This window comes from Centroberyx affinis, unplaced genomic scaffold, assembly GCF_046629955.1.
Source record: "Centroberyx affinis isolate AG114_WGS23_722 - 3 ecotype Tasmania unplaced genomic scaffold, CSIRO-AGI_Caff_v1 ptg001434l_1, whole genome shotgun sequence".
NCBI classification, from domain to species: domain Eukaryota; kingdom Metazoa; phylum Chordata; class Actinopteri; order Beryciformes; family Berycidae; genus Centroberyx; species Centroberyx affinis.
The window spans coordinates 220,224-240,063 of record NW_027279909.1 but is presented as its reverse complement, the minus strand read 5'-3'; the positions used below and the strand labels follow the sequence as shown (position 1 = coordinate 240,063).

Sequence of the window (19,840 nt, the reverse complement as noted above, 5' to 3'; positions counted from 1 at the left end):
GTGACATGTCATTTTGGTTCCTTTCATACAGTCAGCAAGAAGCGTTACTATGGTATGCGTGTATGGCTGTGCAACCTCTCCCACAGAATTGGAGTTTACTGTGCACACTTGTTGTTGCTGGCAGGAACTTGTGTGTGGTGAAGAAGACAGTCCTTTTTAAGCTGCAGATCAGCCACACATAAACACACTTTTCCTCTTTGGTCACCACTCTCTCCTATATGCTTGTAATCTGGGCTAGACAGAGTGTGACGAGTTGCTCTTTAAAAAACATCATGTTTGCGCAGCAGCAGAATCAAAGTCAAAAATCAAATCAAAGACTAGACGTCGCTGTCAGATGAAGACCCGGTATCTCCAAAATGTCAACTTTTCAGGAACTAAGAAAAACAGTCTTATTTTAGCTTGACCACAGTGCAGTTTTGACTTTATCCTGTGGATTTTCCTTTGGTTTCATAAGACCAAGAGGCTGGAGAATTGGAGTTACATGGTTTTCACTGGACAAATAGATGTTAGGAGGATAAGCAGCATCTTCAGCTTGCTACCTAGAATTTTACATAGACCTACAAGGACGTCTGTAGTTACCTGATTCATACAGGTTTCCAGTCCAGTGCAAAGGCATATGTGCATCAGTAACTATCTACATTTCAGATGCTGAGATGGGGACAACATAGGAACAGAGTGTGACCATATAGAAAGGAACTTCATTACCTAATTTCCCCATGGAGATCATTAAAGTTTCATCTGAATTATAGAGTGTAGATGTGAGCTGTAGTATGAGTGGGTCAGGTGCGTAGAGACAGATCAGAGTGTGCAAGCAGGGAAACTTTGCACATGTGCAGCAAATGTACATAATCGTGTAAAATAGTCTAATTTGTATTTGGCTGTGGTGTTTTATTCCTTGTAAAGTGTGAAGAGGTATGCTGAAAGAATGGCCTGTATCCTCCTCTGGGTCAATATGCAAAGAAGAAAGGGAGCGGAGAGGATGTGTGTGTGTGTGTGTGTGTGTGTGTGTGTGTGTGTGTGTGGAGGGCCAGGCGACGTGGTCCGTGAGACTAGCTGGGGGACCCACAGTAAAAGGAGTGGAAGGGCTAATGTTGAACAGCTGCAGCGCTGGGACATAAATCTAGCACTTCTGAGAGGAAAGGAGTCCCACCCCCCCACCCCTCACCCCTGCATATCCCCACCCACCCACTCTCTCCCCCCCGGAGATTTCCACAGAAGTGTTGTCCTGTCCACGTGTCGGCGCCTGTGGAAAAACACTAGTTGTGTATACAGCCAAATGGAGACCGTACACAACAGCCCCGTGCGCAGCATAAACAAAGCAGTCAATCCGATGTTCATTTTGATATTGAAAGTAACTATGGTGAATCCTTTTTGTTTTGGAGTGACTCACAGCTGTAGTGTATGCTGACAATTAAGGCAAGAAAAGAATCATCCACATTTACCCTGAAGGCGAGTTTAGCTTACCACACAGAGAGGCTTCTCCTCATGAAATCATCCACAGTTTATTGATCTCATCTGCCTTCATTATACTTCTGTGTTTGAGCCCAGTTTTTATGTTAGCAAATCTTTGTTGTTTTACACATCCATGTCCAAACAATGAATCACCGTGATAAACACAGGTAATAACATGAGTTTGGAATCCATCTTACCTGGAAACACCATTAGAAGGGTGTGGGCACCACAAGACTGAGGCTGTTTTTTTTCCCCTGTTTGCCAACTAGAGAGAGAGAGGAAAGGAAAGCCTGACAACTTGGTATAAGGGCACTTAAGCATATATAGAGCCAGGCGCTACTCTGCAGTGCCAACTATGTAATATTTACTTTGGCTACTCAACCAAAGAGACATTTCCTGAATGTACTCTCCCACCCGTCTGCAAGAGACCAACCGTCCAACAGCCAGAACTTCTCCAAATGGTTTCTCTGGCCCTCCCTGAAAGAATAGCATCATACATATTGCTGCCATGGACTGATGTCAATTAGCTGAAGAACTGATATACAATTCTCTGCCAGAAAATCTGAAATTGAGTTCTGAAGTCCAAATGGATTACAGTGACACCATTGTGAGTCATGGCTGTAATTAAATCACTGGTGAGATTACCATAGGGACATGGCTAGAATGTCATCTGTCTCTATCAGTAAGATTCAAAATATTTTGTGAAAAATGCATCTTTTTCTTCTTTTTTCTTAGCTTGCCTCCCTCACTCCCTCACTCCCATGTCCCCACAGGGAGGTCAGAGCACAGGGTGAGCTACAAAACAAGCTGCTGGTAGCGATCATGTGTCTTGCTCCAGTGTACTTCAGCAGGGCATCATTTAACCCAGGCCTTCTGGTTAAAAGACCTAATTCCCACCCTGTCCTGCTGCTCCAGATTTGATCATTATTACAATTGTATTATTATTAGAATTATTATTCATATTCTTAATGTTCTTTACATTTATCCTCAACAACGACCTAATATGGATTCAGATGAATACATCAATACCCACTCTTTAAAACCATAACCAACATGTTTTACCATGCACAGCCCTATTCTTTGGCTCAAAACATGGTCTCACACACAGTTTGCTGAATCAGGTGCGTGTTTTTGCTTGGTAAGAACCCGCCCAGCAGCTCTTCAGGACTGGAAGTGCCCTGCATGCTTATACCCACCCAAATACTGGGTGGGTAATTCCCAGTGGAAGCAGCCTGATCCACTTCCATAACAAGTCTGTCTCCCTCTTTCTTTCTTCCTGTTGTGAAGACAGACTCTGCCCACTGCTCCTTTGGGTGGCTACACATGTACGCACACATACATGAACATACACACACACACACACACACACACACACCCCAGAGCCCTGTTAACCACACTTTCATCAGACTGCTGAGATGCACATTCCACTGCGGAGAGAGAGGGAGAGAGAGGGGCTGGGCAAACAGATGGAGAGTGACAGAAAGAACAAGTGAATGAGCGACAGATAAAGAGAGAAGCCAAGATTGCCCTAGACAGATCCCAGGAGGAAGTGATATCGCTGATGACATAATTTCCTCTCTGTTAGGCATGAATCAGAAGACTGTTCAAGGCATGTAGGCCTGGTAGTTTGTCTCTCACATTGATCCATATATGGTCAGTTTATAGTTTCCTAACATGGTGTTTAAGACTGGGATTTAGAAGGGGGGGTATACTGATTCCACATCTGTTACAACAGCTTTGCCCAGACTATAGTTGTGAATGGGCATAGTGTTCCTGTGTTGTGTGAGGGCAATGCAGCCAGTGGTAGGATGTGATGATAGCTATTTATAGCACCCTGAAAATACCACAGCTTCCTTCTCTCTGCCAGTCTCCAGCAGACGGTGAGAATGTGTTACACAGAGTGAATGGGAATTCAAAGTCAGTCTGTTTAGCACACACCCTAAATCAGAGAGGGGACAGAAAGAGAAATTTAGAGGGAGAGAGAGAGAGAGAGAGAGAGAGAGAGAGAGAGAGAGAGAGAGAGAGAGAAGAGAAAGAGGGAAGTTGGGTGTTTTGGTCACTGGGTGGGTGCATTTACTCATTTCCCATCTGCCGTTCCTGATTCTTGGCCATGTAGTCTGTAATGTTGGCAACACTTATGTCATTCACTATCTGTGAAAAACATAAACATAAAATACAATCTCAAAAAATGGAATTGCAAGTGACGGTTCATTTTCCCCATGTGCAAATTCCAGGGTGAGACACAACTCTCTCAAAGAGGAAAACACTTTACCAGAGCTGCGTCTGCAGGGCGACGCATGAGGACACACACTGGGAAGTAAAACAAACATTCTCTCCAAACACGGATCACAGTGTGTCTGATAATAGCTCACAACTGCTCCCAGCAACACTTTCCCCCAGTTTTCACACACAGAAGCACATACACTCCATGTTGCATTTCACTGCTCTTCTATAAAGAAAAATAGCAAATTCCAAACCATAATTTCCCCCTAATTGCAGCCATATTCCCTTAAAATATTCAGCTTTCATGTGTCTGAGACCACAATACAGGAAAAACCAGGTATTTGTGCACTCTTTAATATATTACATTTTTTACACTGCATTGTCAAAACAATACATAACAGTTTGGTAGCAACAGCAGTAAACAGTTAAACAAAGATTCAGAATGTCCTTCGAGCAGAGAAAATGTAATGAGAAAAAAAACAGGCATCCAATGGTACTGAGTGACAGAAAATAAAGTTTCTGGTTGACTTCATGGCACTGCTTGATTAGAAAACTCATATATATATAAAGACAACAAACTATAGCTTATTGTTACATGTCTGCCTCGTCACAGATTTAAAATTTCGCTGAGATCAACTGGTGCAGAGGGGAATGCTCCTTGCTCAAACTCAGCACTGTTGAAGACTGTAAATAATGAATGAGTATCCCCACTAGGAGGCGCAACATGGCTGCACAAAATATACACCTGACTGTTTCAAATTTAATCACATTAACTTAACAAAACTTTTAAAGGTTTTTCTCATATATTCAACACTTTAACACATCCAATGACAGGCATACTGTTCCTCTGTCCATCCCTGGGTCCTATTTGAAAACAACACTATGACAGAGACAGTGAATGTCTATAGAGAATGTGTTTCTTGCTATAGTTACAGTCATTAGTCTGTAATAAGGACAGGAACGTTACACAGAAATCAGAGGTAGGACAAATGTAATGATGGCAAATACAAGTTCCCCTGCTAGTGCTTTTCTAATCAGCAACTGAACATTATAAAGTGCTCTCCTAATGGCTTGATGCAGCTCGATCTCTATTTGCTACAGATACTTAAGATAACAGAAGGACACATCCGTTTCAGAACAGCACAAGCTAGTCTGTCACCAGACCAACTAGTCAAATCTGAAACTGACACCTTGCATTTTAGACAGCAGCTAAACAGCAGAAATTCAGCATCTGACCAAAGCCAAATACAAGGATTATACTATATCATGTGATTTTAGATGCAATAATTTAAACATTTAAGGCCCCAAACATTCCGTGTTTAGCCACAACATATGACAGCCACTACAATGCCAATAAATGTCAGATGTAGACAGTGGCGCAAATTATTATGAATGACTGTAAAATCTGCATACATACACCAGTGGTTCAGATGCTGGATAATACTAACTGGGTTGAGGGCAGTAGTTACTGTATATCTACATATTACAGTGCTGCGTATAATAAAACAGCTGCTGTCACACAATTTGGCCAAGATTTGGTGGTGGGTAATTAGAGTTTAGATATGAATCCCTTACACAGTTGGAAGCAACAGAAACTGCATAAGAGACTACATAGGTATTGATTAGGTGTCAAGTTGCATCAGCAGAATGCCCGGGGTTCTCACTGACACCAGCTGAGGCTCGTCTTGTCGTACTTTTTATCTTACCAGGCACTGACGAGGTTCATTTGCCATCCGTTTCCCCCTACGCTTCACCAACTACCCTTGTCTCCATATCAGTAAATCATTCAATCAATCAATCTCCATGCTCAATCTTTTTTTTGCTACATCTCATTAGTTCCTTCACACCCCTTTCATATTTACCATTTCTCTCCCTGCACCCTCAATATCCTCTCTCTACATTCCATCATCTCATTAATAATAGTCCACAGCTGTGCCTGCTGAAGGCTCCAGGTAAGGCAGCATGCTGGGAGCAAGGCAGCATTTCGGTGCCATCTTCTCCCTCTCCTCTTCTGCTCGTCCCTCTCTGGCTACCACCAGGTGAAGAAGGGTCTCCTGCTCTGGAAGCTCTGTGTGTAGGACTCATTGGCCCTCTGAGGGGCCTTGGCTGTCTCCACAATGACCGGGGGCATCTGCACCAGCTGGAGGGGCGTCTTTGCGTCTTTCAGGGCTTGGCTCAGGTTCAGGATCTGAGAAACATAGCAAATTAATAGAGATACACCTATCCACCTTCTGAAGATGCATAGAGAACAGTGGTGCTGTACTGTCCCGTCCAGATTCAGAAATTAACGGCTCAGGGGAAAAATGCCCTTGAAAGTTCAGAATATGTCCATGAAATGAAAAGAAGGGGTCAAAAAAAGCCCCAGATAATTAGGAGTACCCTTTTTTGCATTTCAGTTCATATTTATCTGTTGAGTTGTCTATTCACACATGAATGTGATAGGTGATTCCTGGGAGCCTATGACCGTGGCATTCTTTCCAGTGCATCTGGGTGAGAAAAATGAAGCGATTTTTCACCAGAAAAAAAATGGAATGCGCAGCCTGAAGCCATAGCCATGTCAGTGTCACACAGTCAGCAGTAGGAGAAAATGCTGATCCCACGCAAACCAACAAAAAATAACAGCCGATATTGTACAGAACTCAACAGTCAAGGGTAGAAGATGGACTGGCTGGGGACAGAAAGAGTTGAGAAAACAGCACCAGCAGTGGGAAAGAAGTGTGGGACGTGTGGCATATTATGATTTAAAATATAACCAATCTTAGTGTTACAAATTGTTTATTTGCCAATATGCAATGCAAATGTATTATTTTACAGTTCAATAAAACAACCCCCAAAAAAGACCAAAATGGCAGTAAAAATCAGATCTAGGGTCCAAAAAATACCCTCTGAAATCTGAATTTGTCACCCTGGTCCCGTCCCCCCAGCATGTCTCACTCACCTGTCCTCGCATCACTGATATCTGCTTATGGAACTGTCCCCGGTCGAAGCCTGGGTCTTTCTGCAACACACCAACCACTTTTAAGACTTTACATCCCTCTCTCACACATCGTCCTCCTCTACTTGCTCTAATACGCTCCTAAAAAAAACTGTTCTCCTCAACCCTTATTTCTTTACTTAGCACTTCTCTCAGGACACATTATTACATTGTTACAATTAATGTCAGGATGCTGTGTCTCTGACCCTTGTACTCCATACTATTGGTCGCTTGTTGTAATATTGGTCTTATCTAGGAATTTAAGCTTATTACTAGTGTTGCAAAATCTAATGCTAAAAACCTTAATAACATTGGTGAAATAATCTTAATGTTCAATTTTGGGTTTACATGTATTGCTGTGGCAGTAACCTGTGCTTCTGTTTGCTTTTGTGCCATTTCTTTAGGCTACTGTATACAAACAACATATCACAGTTATAAGTACACATTAAAAGATAAAATGAGATAAGAAAATATACAACATAGTGTATAAAGTACGACTAAGTCACATGAAAACCATATACCACTCATCCTCATACTTAAGATTCATTCATGTACTGACCTCTCTAATGCAATATCTCATATTTACGATTAACAAAATGAAAGTTGGGAAAACAAACGAATAACATCCTGTTATGGCTCTGACAGAATATCCCTGTGGTTGTGAACTGACCTTAAAGAGCTCATACAGGTCTTCCTCCAGGTCTTTGATGAAGTTGGGGTCGTTGAGTTTGGGCAGCACCAGCTCTCTGATCTCCTGGGAGAAGGGAACCTTGGCTTGAGGCAGCCAAGCCCAGTAGAATGGATCTACAGGCGAGAGGAACGGAAAGACAACATCTAGATGTAGTGAATCATTGATGGTGTATTTCACTAATCCCTATCAGCGGGTTTCAGAAAGCCAAATCTAAGACTTTTTAAGACCTTTTTAATGCTACATGGAATTGAATTTAACACCAATTTAAAAACTAAAATAAAGAAATAAAGCTAGCAAAACCAGACTGTTTCTGATTGAACATTGCTAATGAAAGTTGCGAAACTATAAATGGGCAGAGTAAGAAAAAGGACACAAGGAAATTAATTGTTAAGGGACATGAAATCCAACTGTGTTTACTAAAGCAGAGAGGATGCATATTGTACTACTCACCCTGTTCTGGATTAATCTAGGAGTGGACTTTCAGAGCAAAGAAACCTGTCACTACATGGTAAAACCTCTAATCACTGGATTTAAGACATTTTAATACTTTTTAAAGTCGTGAATTTAGATGATTCATTTTAAGACTTTTTCAGACATTTTAAGGAGCCACAGACACCCTGAATCTATGGGGATGTGTGTATCTACTGTATGTGTGCCCAGCTGGGACGACTTACAGGCTCTCCAGGAGTCTGGGTGTTTGAGGGGGAAAGCCAGGCCATTGTCTATGGCTGCCAGTTTGATAATAGGATCCTTCACCACAACCCAGTCTGAATCCTGCACACACACACACACACACACACACACACACAAACACACACACAAATGTGAAACTATACACCGGGACTTTCTTCCAGCAAATGAGTCAACACTTACAACAACTTAAGTCGTGAAAATGTGAGACAAAGGAGCTGGACGAGCCAGTTAGTAGGGCTGCAAGATAATGGCAAAATATTGCATTTTTTTTCTTAATATTGCAATATGAACTGCAATGGATGTTTTTTTCTGTGTCATTTTAATTTCTTTTTCAGTGCTTAAAAGTGTTTGTGTGCAAGTTTTGTGATGCTTTGGATTTATTCATTTCAAATAATTAATAGGTCTTTTATTCTCTATATCATCAAAATAAATAGTTTGGGAACCTGTCTGAAACACATTAAGACTGAGGAAAAAACTGTAGCTCTTCCAGCATGGCACCAGATTTAAATGAGTGTTCATGTGTTACTGATGTTTACTCACACGAAGCCCTCCAGTGTCCATTGGATAGTCATATTTTATCAGCCAGTTGTCATTTCCTCTGTCTGTAAGCAGAAAATCCAACTTAGATTAAAACACTGTTCTAATGAGAGTCTCCTGTTACCATGGAATCCATCTGTATTACTTACTACCAACCTGTGTTCCTGATGATGAAATCAAGGACCACCAGTCGCTCAAACTGCAGCCGTAACTGCCGGTTGGTATTCTCAGGGAGAGGCTCTGCTTCAAACCGTCTCAGCCAATGATCTGCATCCTTGTACCCTTCAACAAACAACTGAAACGACCCTACCTGCACCATGTGGGGAAGGAGAGAAAAAGTTATTAGACACATCAAGTGCACTGGGTTTCACTGGACACATAATCCAAGCAGTCTCATCTTAATCTTAATCAACAGAACACGTCATTTCAACATGTGACGCTGGCAAGAGCTGCGCTTAGAATTGGTTTTACCTTAGGAGGGAGGCCTATTCTGTGGAAGCGCTGCCCCACTTTGGGCACCTTCTCCAGGGCGAGCCTCTTCCCCCGAGACTTCACCCTGTCTATGGCATTATAGTTGAACGTTTCACTGGCCAGGTAGACCACCTACAGATGAGAAGGAAGAAGAAGAAAGGTTGGATTAGGATAGATAGAGCGAAGAGGAAAGGGACACACATGAAAAATCCATTAAAAAAAACAAGGACTCAGTAGGGATTTTGATAAAATGAGGTGCAATAAGTTCTCCAAACACCTTCCTTGTCTTGAACATGCTTGAGCGCCCCTACCTTGGTTACGGGGACTATGTTGAGCTCTAGTTTCTGATCCACCAGGCTTGCTCCCGCCTCCGACAGGTACCCCTGGTTGAGGACCAGACAGTCGCGCCCAAAGCAGCAGGGACAGCACAGTTTCTGGAGCCATTTGGTCCACTTCGGGTTCAGCTGGCCATAGGGCTCCTCATTCTTGGGCTTAAACACACCAATTATCTTCTGCAAAAAAGAAACCCACTGATGGAATAAGATTTACAATCATCTCACTAAACACTAGTTTCAAGATGTGGATTTAAGGGAGAGAAGTACTCAGGCACCATTTTAGATATGTCTGTATTATGTAATTCCTCTATTCTCCGCCTGGACCTATGATGGCACTATAAACATATTAACAGTCTTAGCTGATAACTGAGTCTCTATAATGTAAACAGGGCATTCCAGGAAGTCACAGCACCACTCATGCCCCATCCTCAACTCTTCCATCAAAGGAGATGATTCATGGGCAAAGCAGACGCCTGCTGCAACTAACAAAGTGGAATTGGAATGGTTTTGCAACTTATTTATGTCAATTAGATTATCTTAAACGTCCTCACATGATCAACTGTGTAGTAGTCTATTCTAGGGCCGTGACTGGGGCCGGTCTTTATGTCTGCTTGGCTAGCGTGTTGCCCGGTAACAAAGTTGCATCTTGTGCTTTTTAATAGCTGTATAATTAACATGACAGGGTATATACTGTTGCCATTGAGTTTGTTGAGCTGAGAGGAATTCAGCCGGTGAGAATATGCCGCTTGAGGTGAGGTGATTATCTTCAGAGCTTGAACATCTCAATTAGCCTGAATATTCTTATCAATTTATATTCTCACAGAGCGGGAACCAAGGTTAAGCAATTTTCATCAACTAACAGGGTCACATCTAACCACCGAAATAGCCAAGACACATGACTTCTCCTACGTTGCGCCATCTTTTCTGACCCACGCAGACACACTGAAAAGGAAATTGGTTTCCAAGTGGTGAGGCTTTCTCAACAGGTCTGTGGGAGATCTCACAGATACGTGTGCAATGCAGATTATGCCTGTATATCCCTCTCCTATGGGCTGCCTTTGTGAGTAAGTCGTTCGCTGCAGTAGTACCATCATGGTGTCTACCACGTTAAAAAGGGTTTTGGCTTGAAGTAGTGTCAAGAGAACCAGCATCCAGTCCACCAAAGTCATGGGGCAGAACTGCAAACTATCTTTTGTGTGAGGTCACATTCATTCATTAAGGATGACAATGCCATCATCTGTTTAGATCAAGGTAACTGCCTTTTTGTTAGTGTGAGCAACAACATTTGTTAAGATGATGACAAGCACAATGTAGGCAGAAAGCAGGGTGGTAACTGCACTGTCAGGAGGGCTAAAACAGCTGAGTGAGGTGTCAGCAACAGCAGGTTGCTTAGGGTAAGCCTTGCCAAAACAGTGGAGTTAAGTAGACGCATTACATCATGCTACAAGTCAACCCATCCTTTATCACAAAGAAACATGTCTAGCTTCTGGACACTGTCTCACCCCTTGAGAGTCTTTGACAAAGTAGCTGCCACTTGATCCCTGGTAAATTCTCTCTGGGAAGATTTCCTCCTCAATGGCTTGCTCTGCCTTCTTCACGATCTCCCTGAACTCCGGGTCATCGGGGAAGTCGTTCCTGTGATGCTCCCGGGGAGAATTCCCTCTGCTTCGATCCAACAGCGGCTGTCTTTCCCGACCGCGGCCGGGGCTGCCAGCCGACACTCGGACCACTGAACCCGGGGTAGCGTTCGCCCCAAAGCCGCCGCGCGGGCTGGAGGCGTCGCTCTGGCAGTAGTTACAGTCTATTGAGTCCTGCAGAGGAGAGACGAGCGGGCTTGTTTCGTCCATGCCCGGACCGGTTAGGAAACAATGCTAGAGGCCAGTGGGCAGAGATGGAAGCCAGCATGCAGGACTCTGATCTCATCTCATACAAACAAGATAGTCATGATCTTCCGCATGCACACCCCGCCCACTTATAATGCTGAGCAGCTATTGGTCAATCTGCTACCTTGCCTCCACGATGAACCTCCTTCGCTTGAGGAGCTGATGGATGAGGAGAGCAGCGCTGGGAAAGGATAAGGGTCACTTATAGGCTGTAGGGTCACCTAGGCTAAAGTCAGTTTGTTTCAGTGAAAAATCCCTACATGAACTGTAACATCAGTCTAGAATAGATCCTGTCACTATAATATTCCTATAGGGACATACAATTTTGCTGTGATATTTATGTAATATCCCTCAAAAATGATTGTAGGATTACTATAGTTCTTTTTCTTTAGGAATTTTACTTTGTTGCCTTTAAGTTACTTTTTTTTATTAGAAACAATACAGAACAAAAGACAAACAAGATTAACCTAAGAAAAGAAAATACATTTATCAAACATATTAACAGTGCATACTGGTTTTTGCCTTGAAGCTATATTATTTGGCGTCCTGGAAGGGTTAGGGTTAGGGTTACCCAACCCAAGGCATCATGTCTGGCAGACCGCCTCTCAACCTGGACCAGGCTGGGGTCAACGCTTTATATGAACCCCAGTTTATAACACATTCATAATACTTATGCAATATTAACAACAGATAGAAGGTACGTTCACAAAAACTAGGTCAGTCCCTAGTAGTATGTCATCTTGCATTAACTGTTCACTTAGGCTAATAGCATACTTAGAACAGACTGTTATTGTATGAAATTTGTGTCCCCTTGTCAACTTTTGCCATTTTCTTTTCTGAAAAGACACATGCTTTCAAATGAGACATAAATTATAATATATAAATACAAAATTATAAAATATTCTATTAGTGTCTCTACTTTCTCGCCATTGGTTTCCATATTGCTTACCCATCATGACTACTGTTCAAACTAATGAACAAGAGGAATAAGGATCAAACAAATGAACAGCCTACACATTGAGTAAGTCAATAAAGTGCAATGTATGAAGGTCAGGGAACTGTCCCCGTCGCTGACGCCCACCACTGCCATTGGTCGAGAAATAAAAAAAACACACACTTTAACGGAATCTCATTGGATGTGAAAACCAGGAAGTGATGGAGCAACCAATCAACGGGATAAAAGTCCTCGCCGGTTTGACAGCGACGAGCTGAGCTGCAGCCTTGCCTCCTGTTGTAGTGGAGAGTGCCATCCACAGCTTCCAACTCTGATAACTGTTCAACTGATTTTTCTCCTTTTAAACGAAAGACCCCAACAGATTTCCACCAATGGCTGCCTACAAATTAGTTTTGATTCGCCACGGAGAGAGCAACTGGAACCAGGAGAATCGGTTCTGCGGCTGGTTCGATGCTGATTTGAGTGAAACCGGGGAACGGGAGGCGAAGAGAGGCGGACAGGCCCTGAGAGGTACGTGATGAGCACTTTATTTTTTCTTTTACCATCGACTGTAACATCTCGGAATTAATTCAACTCCTCAACGGTGCATAGGATTGCATAACCGCCTTTGCCAATGGCAGTCAGTCACGGACGAATCGACTCTGGTCCGCCTTCAGCTCTACACGTGACTCCAGTCATCACACCGCCTCCATTCACTGTGTTGACCAGTCAGCGGCCTGAGTACAAAACGTCATGAATTTCTGGAGGGAGTGCTAACGTGCAGAACTAGAGGTGGTGCTTTGATGTGGACTGCACTGGTAGTACAGTGCTGTATGCACAACAGGAAATTTCTCATAGAGGAATTTCTCAAAGAGGGTGTAGTAGGGTACCTCTTCTCGTTTCTTGACTCCAGACCTTAGCCCCTTAGTTTAAAAGTGAAAGGAAAAATCCACCCTAAAACACTTAACATTGTTTTAAAAACAGGTAATGGGATGTACCTTGCATTTCTGGGTCCATTTTCTTCTTTGGTGGTGTATTTTTCTCATTCCTGTGAATAGGCCTAACTGGCTAAATGTAGATGATGTGACGTTGAGGTATTTCCAGCGCAGCCAGCTACAATGGAGTTTCAGGGCACATTTGTTTTCAGCTATCTAAAACATCAGTGGTAAGCATCAGGTGTTGGTGTCAGTCTCTCAGAATCAAAGAGCAAGGGTTTCTTTCCAGACTCAGATGTTGGCAGAGACACCAATTTCTCCACCATCAGTAGCCTCAGCAGACCACACCACACTGCAATGCAGCTATAAGTAATGTTGGGTTCCTAGTATCGCATGCAGCTCTTGCTTTTTCTCGACTAGAAAACAAGGCAGTCTGAGGGAAAGTGGGTCCACCAAAAAGTAACACTTCATCACAAAATAACTCCTGGAATCCATTGGACCTCACAGATTGATGATCTAAAACAGTGTGACAGTATGCGGGTGGAATTTTCCTTTAAAAACTGTACTCAGAATATGCATTGACTTTAACACCAGCTCTTTGTGGTCTCTGAACCCCGCAGATGCCGGCTATGAGTTCGACATATGCTACACCTCGGTGCTGAAGCGGGCCACCCGGACCCTGTGGCTGGTCCTGGACAGCATTGACCAGATGTGGGTGCCGGTGCACCGGACCTGGCGGCTCAACGAGCGTCATTACGGCGGCCTGACCGGGCTGAACAAGGCAGAGACAGCTGCCAAGCACGGAGAGGCCCAGGTGAAGATCTGGAGGCGCTCCTTTGACACCCCTCCTCCCACCATGGACCCTGACCATGACTTCTACTCCATCATCAGCAAGGTAAGACATCGGCTCTGCTTAAATGAGCTCTGCACACATAACCAAGAGGCTTGGCACTGAACACTGCCTGTGATTGTGTACAAATTCAGCAATCTGATCAACTCTTCCCCCCAGGCATAAGAAACAGAAGGCGTGATTAGAACTGAGCGCTGCAGTTGGGCAATTTATCAAGTTTGTCATCATGGGAATGAGTGTTCCAACAGCAGACATTTATTATGGTCTTGAGTGTCCTGAGTAATGAGATTTAAGGTAATGTGTCTATGTACACACTATATGTGTCTATTTGTCTATATTCCACACAGGGTGCAAATGAAACCTGACAGCTACAGTATACTGCACACTGATAAATGTGGTACTTTTTTATTTTGTAGCATAAGCCCTAATGCTATTCTATTCTACTGCACCCAAGGTGAGTTAATATATGACTGACAACAGCTAGGTATTTTGGGTTAAAGTTCAAAGTTTAGTCAAGATGGGAACAAACTGATCGAAAGTCCCTCTGCATAGACGGAGCTGTTCAAGAGTTGAGACATACAGTACAGTAGTGACCCTAGACTGGCTGTCAAAGCTAAGTTGATTAGTTGTAGAATTTTGTTAATGAGCAAAACAGAAAGCAGCTGATTATTTGATGTGTGCAGAATGAAAGCAAGGCAAAGGCAAGGAAAACTTTATCTATATAGCACATGTCAAACACAAGGCAAATTCAGTGTGCTTCATATAAAACACAAAAAATGCATATTTTGTCAGGTAAAATTACATCAACTCATAAAATGACATTAAAAAGAAAGTAGACAAAGCTATCACCACAAAGCTTTTAAAGAGTTACAGTTTTACTCATTGGGGCTCTAGGACTCAGATTTAGTCTGAGTCACACTGGTACTCACACTCACTCAAACTAAATCTCACATTTGGACATCACTTTAATCGTATTCAGAGTAGGACACAAACTCCCAACTTACACTTATGCCCTCTCTATTCCCAAGTAAATATATGGTGAGTTTCTGAGGAACGAGCTTGAAGAGAAAGTGATACAGCATGTCTTTGCTGTCTCTATTCTGGTCTGTGTTTATTTCATATGCTGAGACTGCTCTCTCTCTGTAGGATCGTCGCTATGCGGACTTGACTGAGGACCAGCTTCCCTCCTGTGAGAGCCTGAAAGACACCATCGCGCGGGCGCTGCCCTTCTGGAATGAGGAGATCGCCCCTCAGATCAAGCAGGGGAAGAGGGTGCTCATTGCTGCCCATGGGAACAGTCTGAGGGGCATCGTGAAGCACCTGGAGGGTGGGTGATGCTTAGAATTTAAATACAGAGCTTAATTGAGTTCTTGTAGGTGTTGCTTCTCATCACTGACTTAGTGCTGCTCTTAGTCACCTTAAAGGAATAGTTCACCCAAAAATGAAAATTCAGTCATTATCTACTCACCCCCAAGCCGATGGAAAGTCAGGTGAAGTTTCTTAGTCCACAAAACAGTCCTGGAGCTTCACAGCAAAACAGCGTTGCAGCATTCTCCTAAACAACCAAAGTTGCTGGGGACTTGTTTTAAAAACTTTAAAAAACAACCGAAAAAAAAAACATAAAATGGCTCCATACAGCTCATCCGGCGTAATCCAAGTCTCCGGAAGCCCCTAGATCCCAAGTTGACTTGAAAAGACGTCATTTAGACCCTTTTTTTAGCCGAAATCTTCAAAGTAGTGCTGCTCTAGGCCACATCCACACTAATACGTTTAAGTCACATACGCTATAAGTCACCTTAAAGCCTCAATCCAGAACTCATTTGGCCCTATATATTCACACAGTTTTTGGAGATCTTGATTTGTGTGGGGTTTTTTTTTGACAAAATGCAAAATACAGGTCTGTTTTACTTAAATGTTTTACAGTTATTACTAATGCAAATAAAACCTTTTAGGGACTGTTCACAATTTTGAGGGGCCAATGGAGAATTTTGCTTTTGTTTTTTGTTTCTTTTAAGGCAAGGGGGCAGTGGAGTGTTTCCTAAAACAGTCCAAGGAAGGGTTATTTATTATTTGTGGAATATTGATATTTTGACATTGTTAGAGTTTTAGAAAGTGCAGGCACATAAATGAATATCTATTTGCTCTGTATTGGAGCATTTGGTACAGCCAGTCAATGATCATGAAAATTGATCATCTCCTATCTTGTCAGCCCATGCAGCTTCATGTAGGTCCACCAGAAAGGTATTTGGTATACACAATATAAAAGTATAGGCTACTTTTGTGGCATAGGATTTGGCCTGAAGGTGATAACTGTAGGTGATAACTGAGGGAAATGTAAGACATCAGGCTTCTCCTGCTCACATTCCCCACACAATCCAGAGCCTGTTTCCATGAATGCAGTTGTGTCCTCCAACAGTTGTGCTGATCCAACGATAACAAGTCTCTCTAATGGAACGTAACAAGCTGCAAATTCTCTTACTGACCTGTATAAACTGCTCTATTTGTATGTGCTGCCACCTGCAGGTATGTCAGAGGAGGCCATCATGGAGTTGAACCTGCCCACAGGCATCCCCATCCTCTATGAGCTGGACAAGAACCTGAAGCCCATGAAGCCCATGCAGTTCCTGGGAGACGAGGAGACGGTACGCAAAGCCATGGAGGCCGTGGCTGCACAGGGAAAGGCTAAGAAGTAGAGCCAGGGGAAGCCAAAGCCTCACTGTGCGTGCTACGGTGTAGGTTGTCCTTAACCACTGGTCTAGGATTAGTGTTTTTTCCTAAATCCTAATTTATTTGGGGCTGGTAATACATTGATGAGTATCGATTGGTGTCAAAGGCAACCTCACTGTACTGTCACAGTGCAGGGACAATAGATGATGAGTGATGGGGATCGACCAGCGCCAGGAGAACTACAGCTCTCAAGAGATTGTAAATGCTTTTTGCCAAAATGGCCCATTAATATTACAACTGTTGAGAAGGTATCACTGAACTTATGAGTATAGTATTTGCTGATGAGACGGTTTTGTTTATCAGAGCTACTACTGAGTACATAGTCCTACTAATGGATTAATTGTGTTTTATTACAGATGAAGTATTTTTTAAATTGTATTTGTTTGATTGGACAACTAAGAGTAATGTAATATTGTAGTCTATTTTAAAGATTAATTTATTTGACTCAAAGGTCTACATTTAGATTTTGTACAATAATTTTTTTTTAACAGCTTGCCACAAAAGGGAGAACCACAAAGGGTGCATTAGTTATTTATCATGTCACTCTCCAAGGCATTTCATTGATGCATTCCAATTTATAACAGAATGCAATTTTGTGATCTCTTGAGACCTATAGCAACACAATCCCTTTCTCTTACGTCCTCTATCTATGACTGGTACTTGTGCTGTGTCCTTGTATGGTTTTGCTATCTGTGGTATGTCTGACATTCCATTTTCCTCTTCATGTTTTGTCAAATAAGTCCATCTTTTTAATCGTACCAGAGACTCTGCATTGTGAAAGTGCCAAACCCACAATTTGGAATATAATCTACCAGTTTCACATTACCATAGTGAAATGTGATTACTCAAGTTGTATGGTTTAAATTGAACCCATCATCTTTACTCTGTATGACCACACTGGCCTGCCTTTGTCTTTTGGTCTCATAGTATTTATGTGCCTCTAGTACCTTTTCCTACAGTAATGCCCACAGCTGGACCAACAACGCAGTCGGAATGGAGTCAGTGAGGAGTTTATATGGAATTTTCCATCATGTCTTACATCATTGCCAATTCATATTTTTTTGTTAATTCCATGTGTTGGTTAAGTGTACACTGAAACCTGTGGTGTAATAAATACACAATGATGTACAAATCTGACGTGATCTCTGAATTCATTACTTTTATTTTACTGGTATTTTACTGGCTACTGCTTAATATGAGACAGGATAAAGAGTTATATTATAATAACCAGATACAAATATCATGGTTATTATTCTAACCCTAACCCTAACCCTGGTAAATAAAAAGGTAAAGTATGACCTCCAGTCACGATCATTATATAACAATGTAAAAAAAAACAAAAAACAATGTTTTTCCTCTAAAGACTTCCATCAGTTTGAAGATTTTTTTTTTGTTACCATTTTTGGCCTTTATTACATAGTTGGAAGAAAGAGATGAGGGGATGACATGCAAAGGTCCTGGGCCAGATTTGAACCCAGGATGTTGGGTTTACATGATACACGACCACTAAGCCACTAGGATGCTCCAGTTAAACTAGTTTTACCCTACACTGCATCCCTGCTTAACACTGAACGCTTTATCAATCCAATGACCACAGCAGATGATGTCCCTGACCCAGAAGAGGAGGAGAAGAAGGCAGCAGCTGCAGCCTGGGTGGCAAATCGTCTGTCTGAACTTTGCCTGGTGCTGCTGGGCCGGAGGTGGCCAGGAAAGAGCCTGAAGAGGCCTTCTACGGATGGCAAGGCACCATGGAGAGGACAGAGGCATGTCGTTAAGACATATTAGGAGACATGAAACAGAGTTTTTCCAGTCTCATTTAAATTCCAAGAGTTTAGTATTTATATTTGGAAAGAAACTAAGTAATAAACCCACTAAGTTTAGTAAAATATGGGATCCTTTTCTGCAATTTCCTGGGAAATGATCAGTCACTTAGAGGTATAAATTTTGACAGGAATTTATGTGTAATTCATGGGAGATGCACAGTAAGAGAATATTTGGACCTATAACCATTTTATTATTGGATAAGTATGTGAGGCCAAACAAGAAATATTGACTGATCGTTGATATATACTAAACTTTGATATACATTGACGTTTGACATATATATATATATAATAAACAGAATCACAGAATAATACATATAGGTACATTGCATGTACTGTGTAAGATGCAATAATAATGAATACAATATGTTATGACATTTCATCTGAACTCCATGCTGGATAGGATTGTACCTGTAGCAGTCCCTTGTCTCCTGCTGCATGCGGTTTCAGTTTCATTAATTCTACCTTGGCTGCAGTTGCACTGTTCTTTGCTCCTCTGCGTCCTTTAACTGGGAGTCCTGCCTTTGACTCTGAGTAATCACAAGAGGGTAATAAAATCATAATCCAAATGTAAGTGGTGCTTTAAACCAGAGTATTTTGTTGAATGCTGCTCCCATGTGGACAAAAGAGGAATGGTAGGATACATTTTGACTTCAGCCACCTTGTCAAGCTACCAATTACAAGTTAATAAGTAAGTAAACAAAGTTGTAACTGACCCACAAAAAAATAAAAATAAAATAGTAATATACACCCCCTCCCTTTGAGTCATTCTGTATGAAAGTCCACATGAGAATGGGGAGCACAGTCAAGGTCAACACACATTATGTTACTTTATACAAAGGTGGACAAAGAGCCAAGCAGAAATGTTTTTCACACTGTGGGCATATGACGGGTAACATTTATTTTCCCTTGCAGTCTTGAAATGAGCATGGATGACTCCTACTGCCACCCGAGGTCTGGAACTCCCTTTTCACTGGCACCTGAAAAAAAGTAAAAGGAAATAAAGTATAAAAACAGCACAGCCTACATGTAATTAACAGCATGGAGGACAAATTTAGTTGTTCTGATCATATTAAAGGAGGATATGAAGCACATTTTATTGTGCTCAACAACCAGACCTACCTGGACATGAATGGGACTCTGTGCTTCTGTGCTCAAGGCTGTAAGAGACAAGATGTTTGTATGTATGTTTCACACAAGTGCATTGACTAATATTTAAAGAGCTGTGAAATGGCTAGGCACTAGGCTTTACTCATTTACTTAATACTTACTGAGCAAATTCAAGTAGCCTTTCTGAGCTGATTCACCAATT

General features: G+C 42.1%; 2 protein-coding genes across 2 annotated transcripts; one reads left to right on the top strand and one right to left on the bottom strand.

Moving 5' to 3' along the window:
• Positions 1-5,682: 5,682 nt before the first annotated feature.
• LOC139650059 (phosphatidylinositol 4-kinase type 2-alpha-like) lies at positions 5,683-11,223 on the bottom strand. The gene is made up of 9 exons (XM_071526612.1): positions 10,879-11,223; positions 9,353-9,553; positions 9,042-9,173; positions 8,727-8,880; positions 8,574-8,635; positions 8,015-8,114; positions 7,320-7,453; positions 6,614-6,673; positions 5,683-5,863 (listed from the first exon to the last, which is right to left on the bottom strand). Exons 1-9 carry the CDS (start codon positions 11,221-11,223, stop codon positions 5,705-5,707), a joined length of 1,347 nt encoding a protein of 448 aa, XP_071382713.1. The 3' UTR covers positions 5,683-5,704.
• Positions 11,224-12,471: 1,248 nt separating this feature from the next.
• LOC139650048 (phosphoglycerate mutase 1-like) lies at positions 12,472-17,837 on the top strand. Its single transcript, XM_071526588.1, has 4 exons — positions 12,472-12,724; positions 13,749-14,023; positions 15,125-15,305; positions 16,502-17,837. The coding sequence occupies exons 1-4, from the start codon at positions 12,586-12,588 to the stop codon at positions 16,669-16,671; spliced, it is 765 nt and encodes a 254-aa protein (XP_071382689.1). The 5' UTR covers positions 12,472-12,585; the 3' UTR covers positions 16,672-17,837.
• Positions 17,838-19,840: the final 2,003 nt, after the last annotated feature.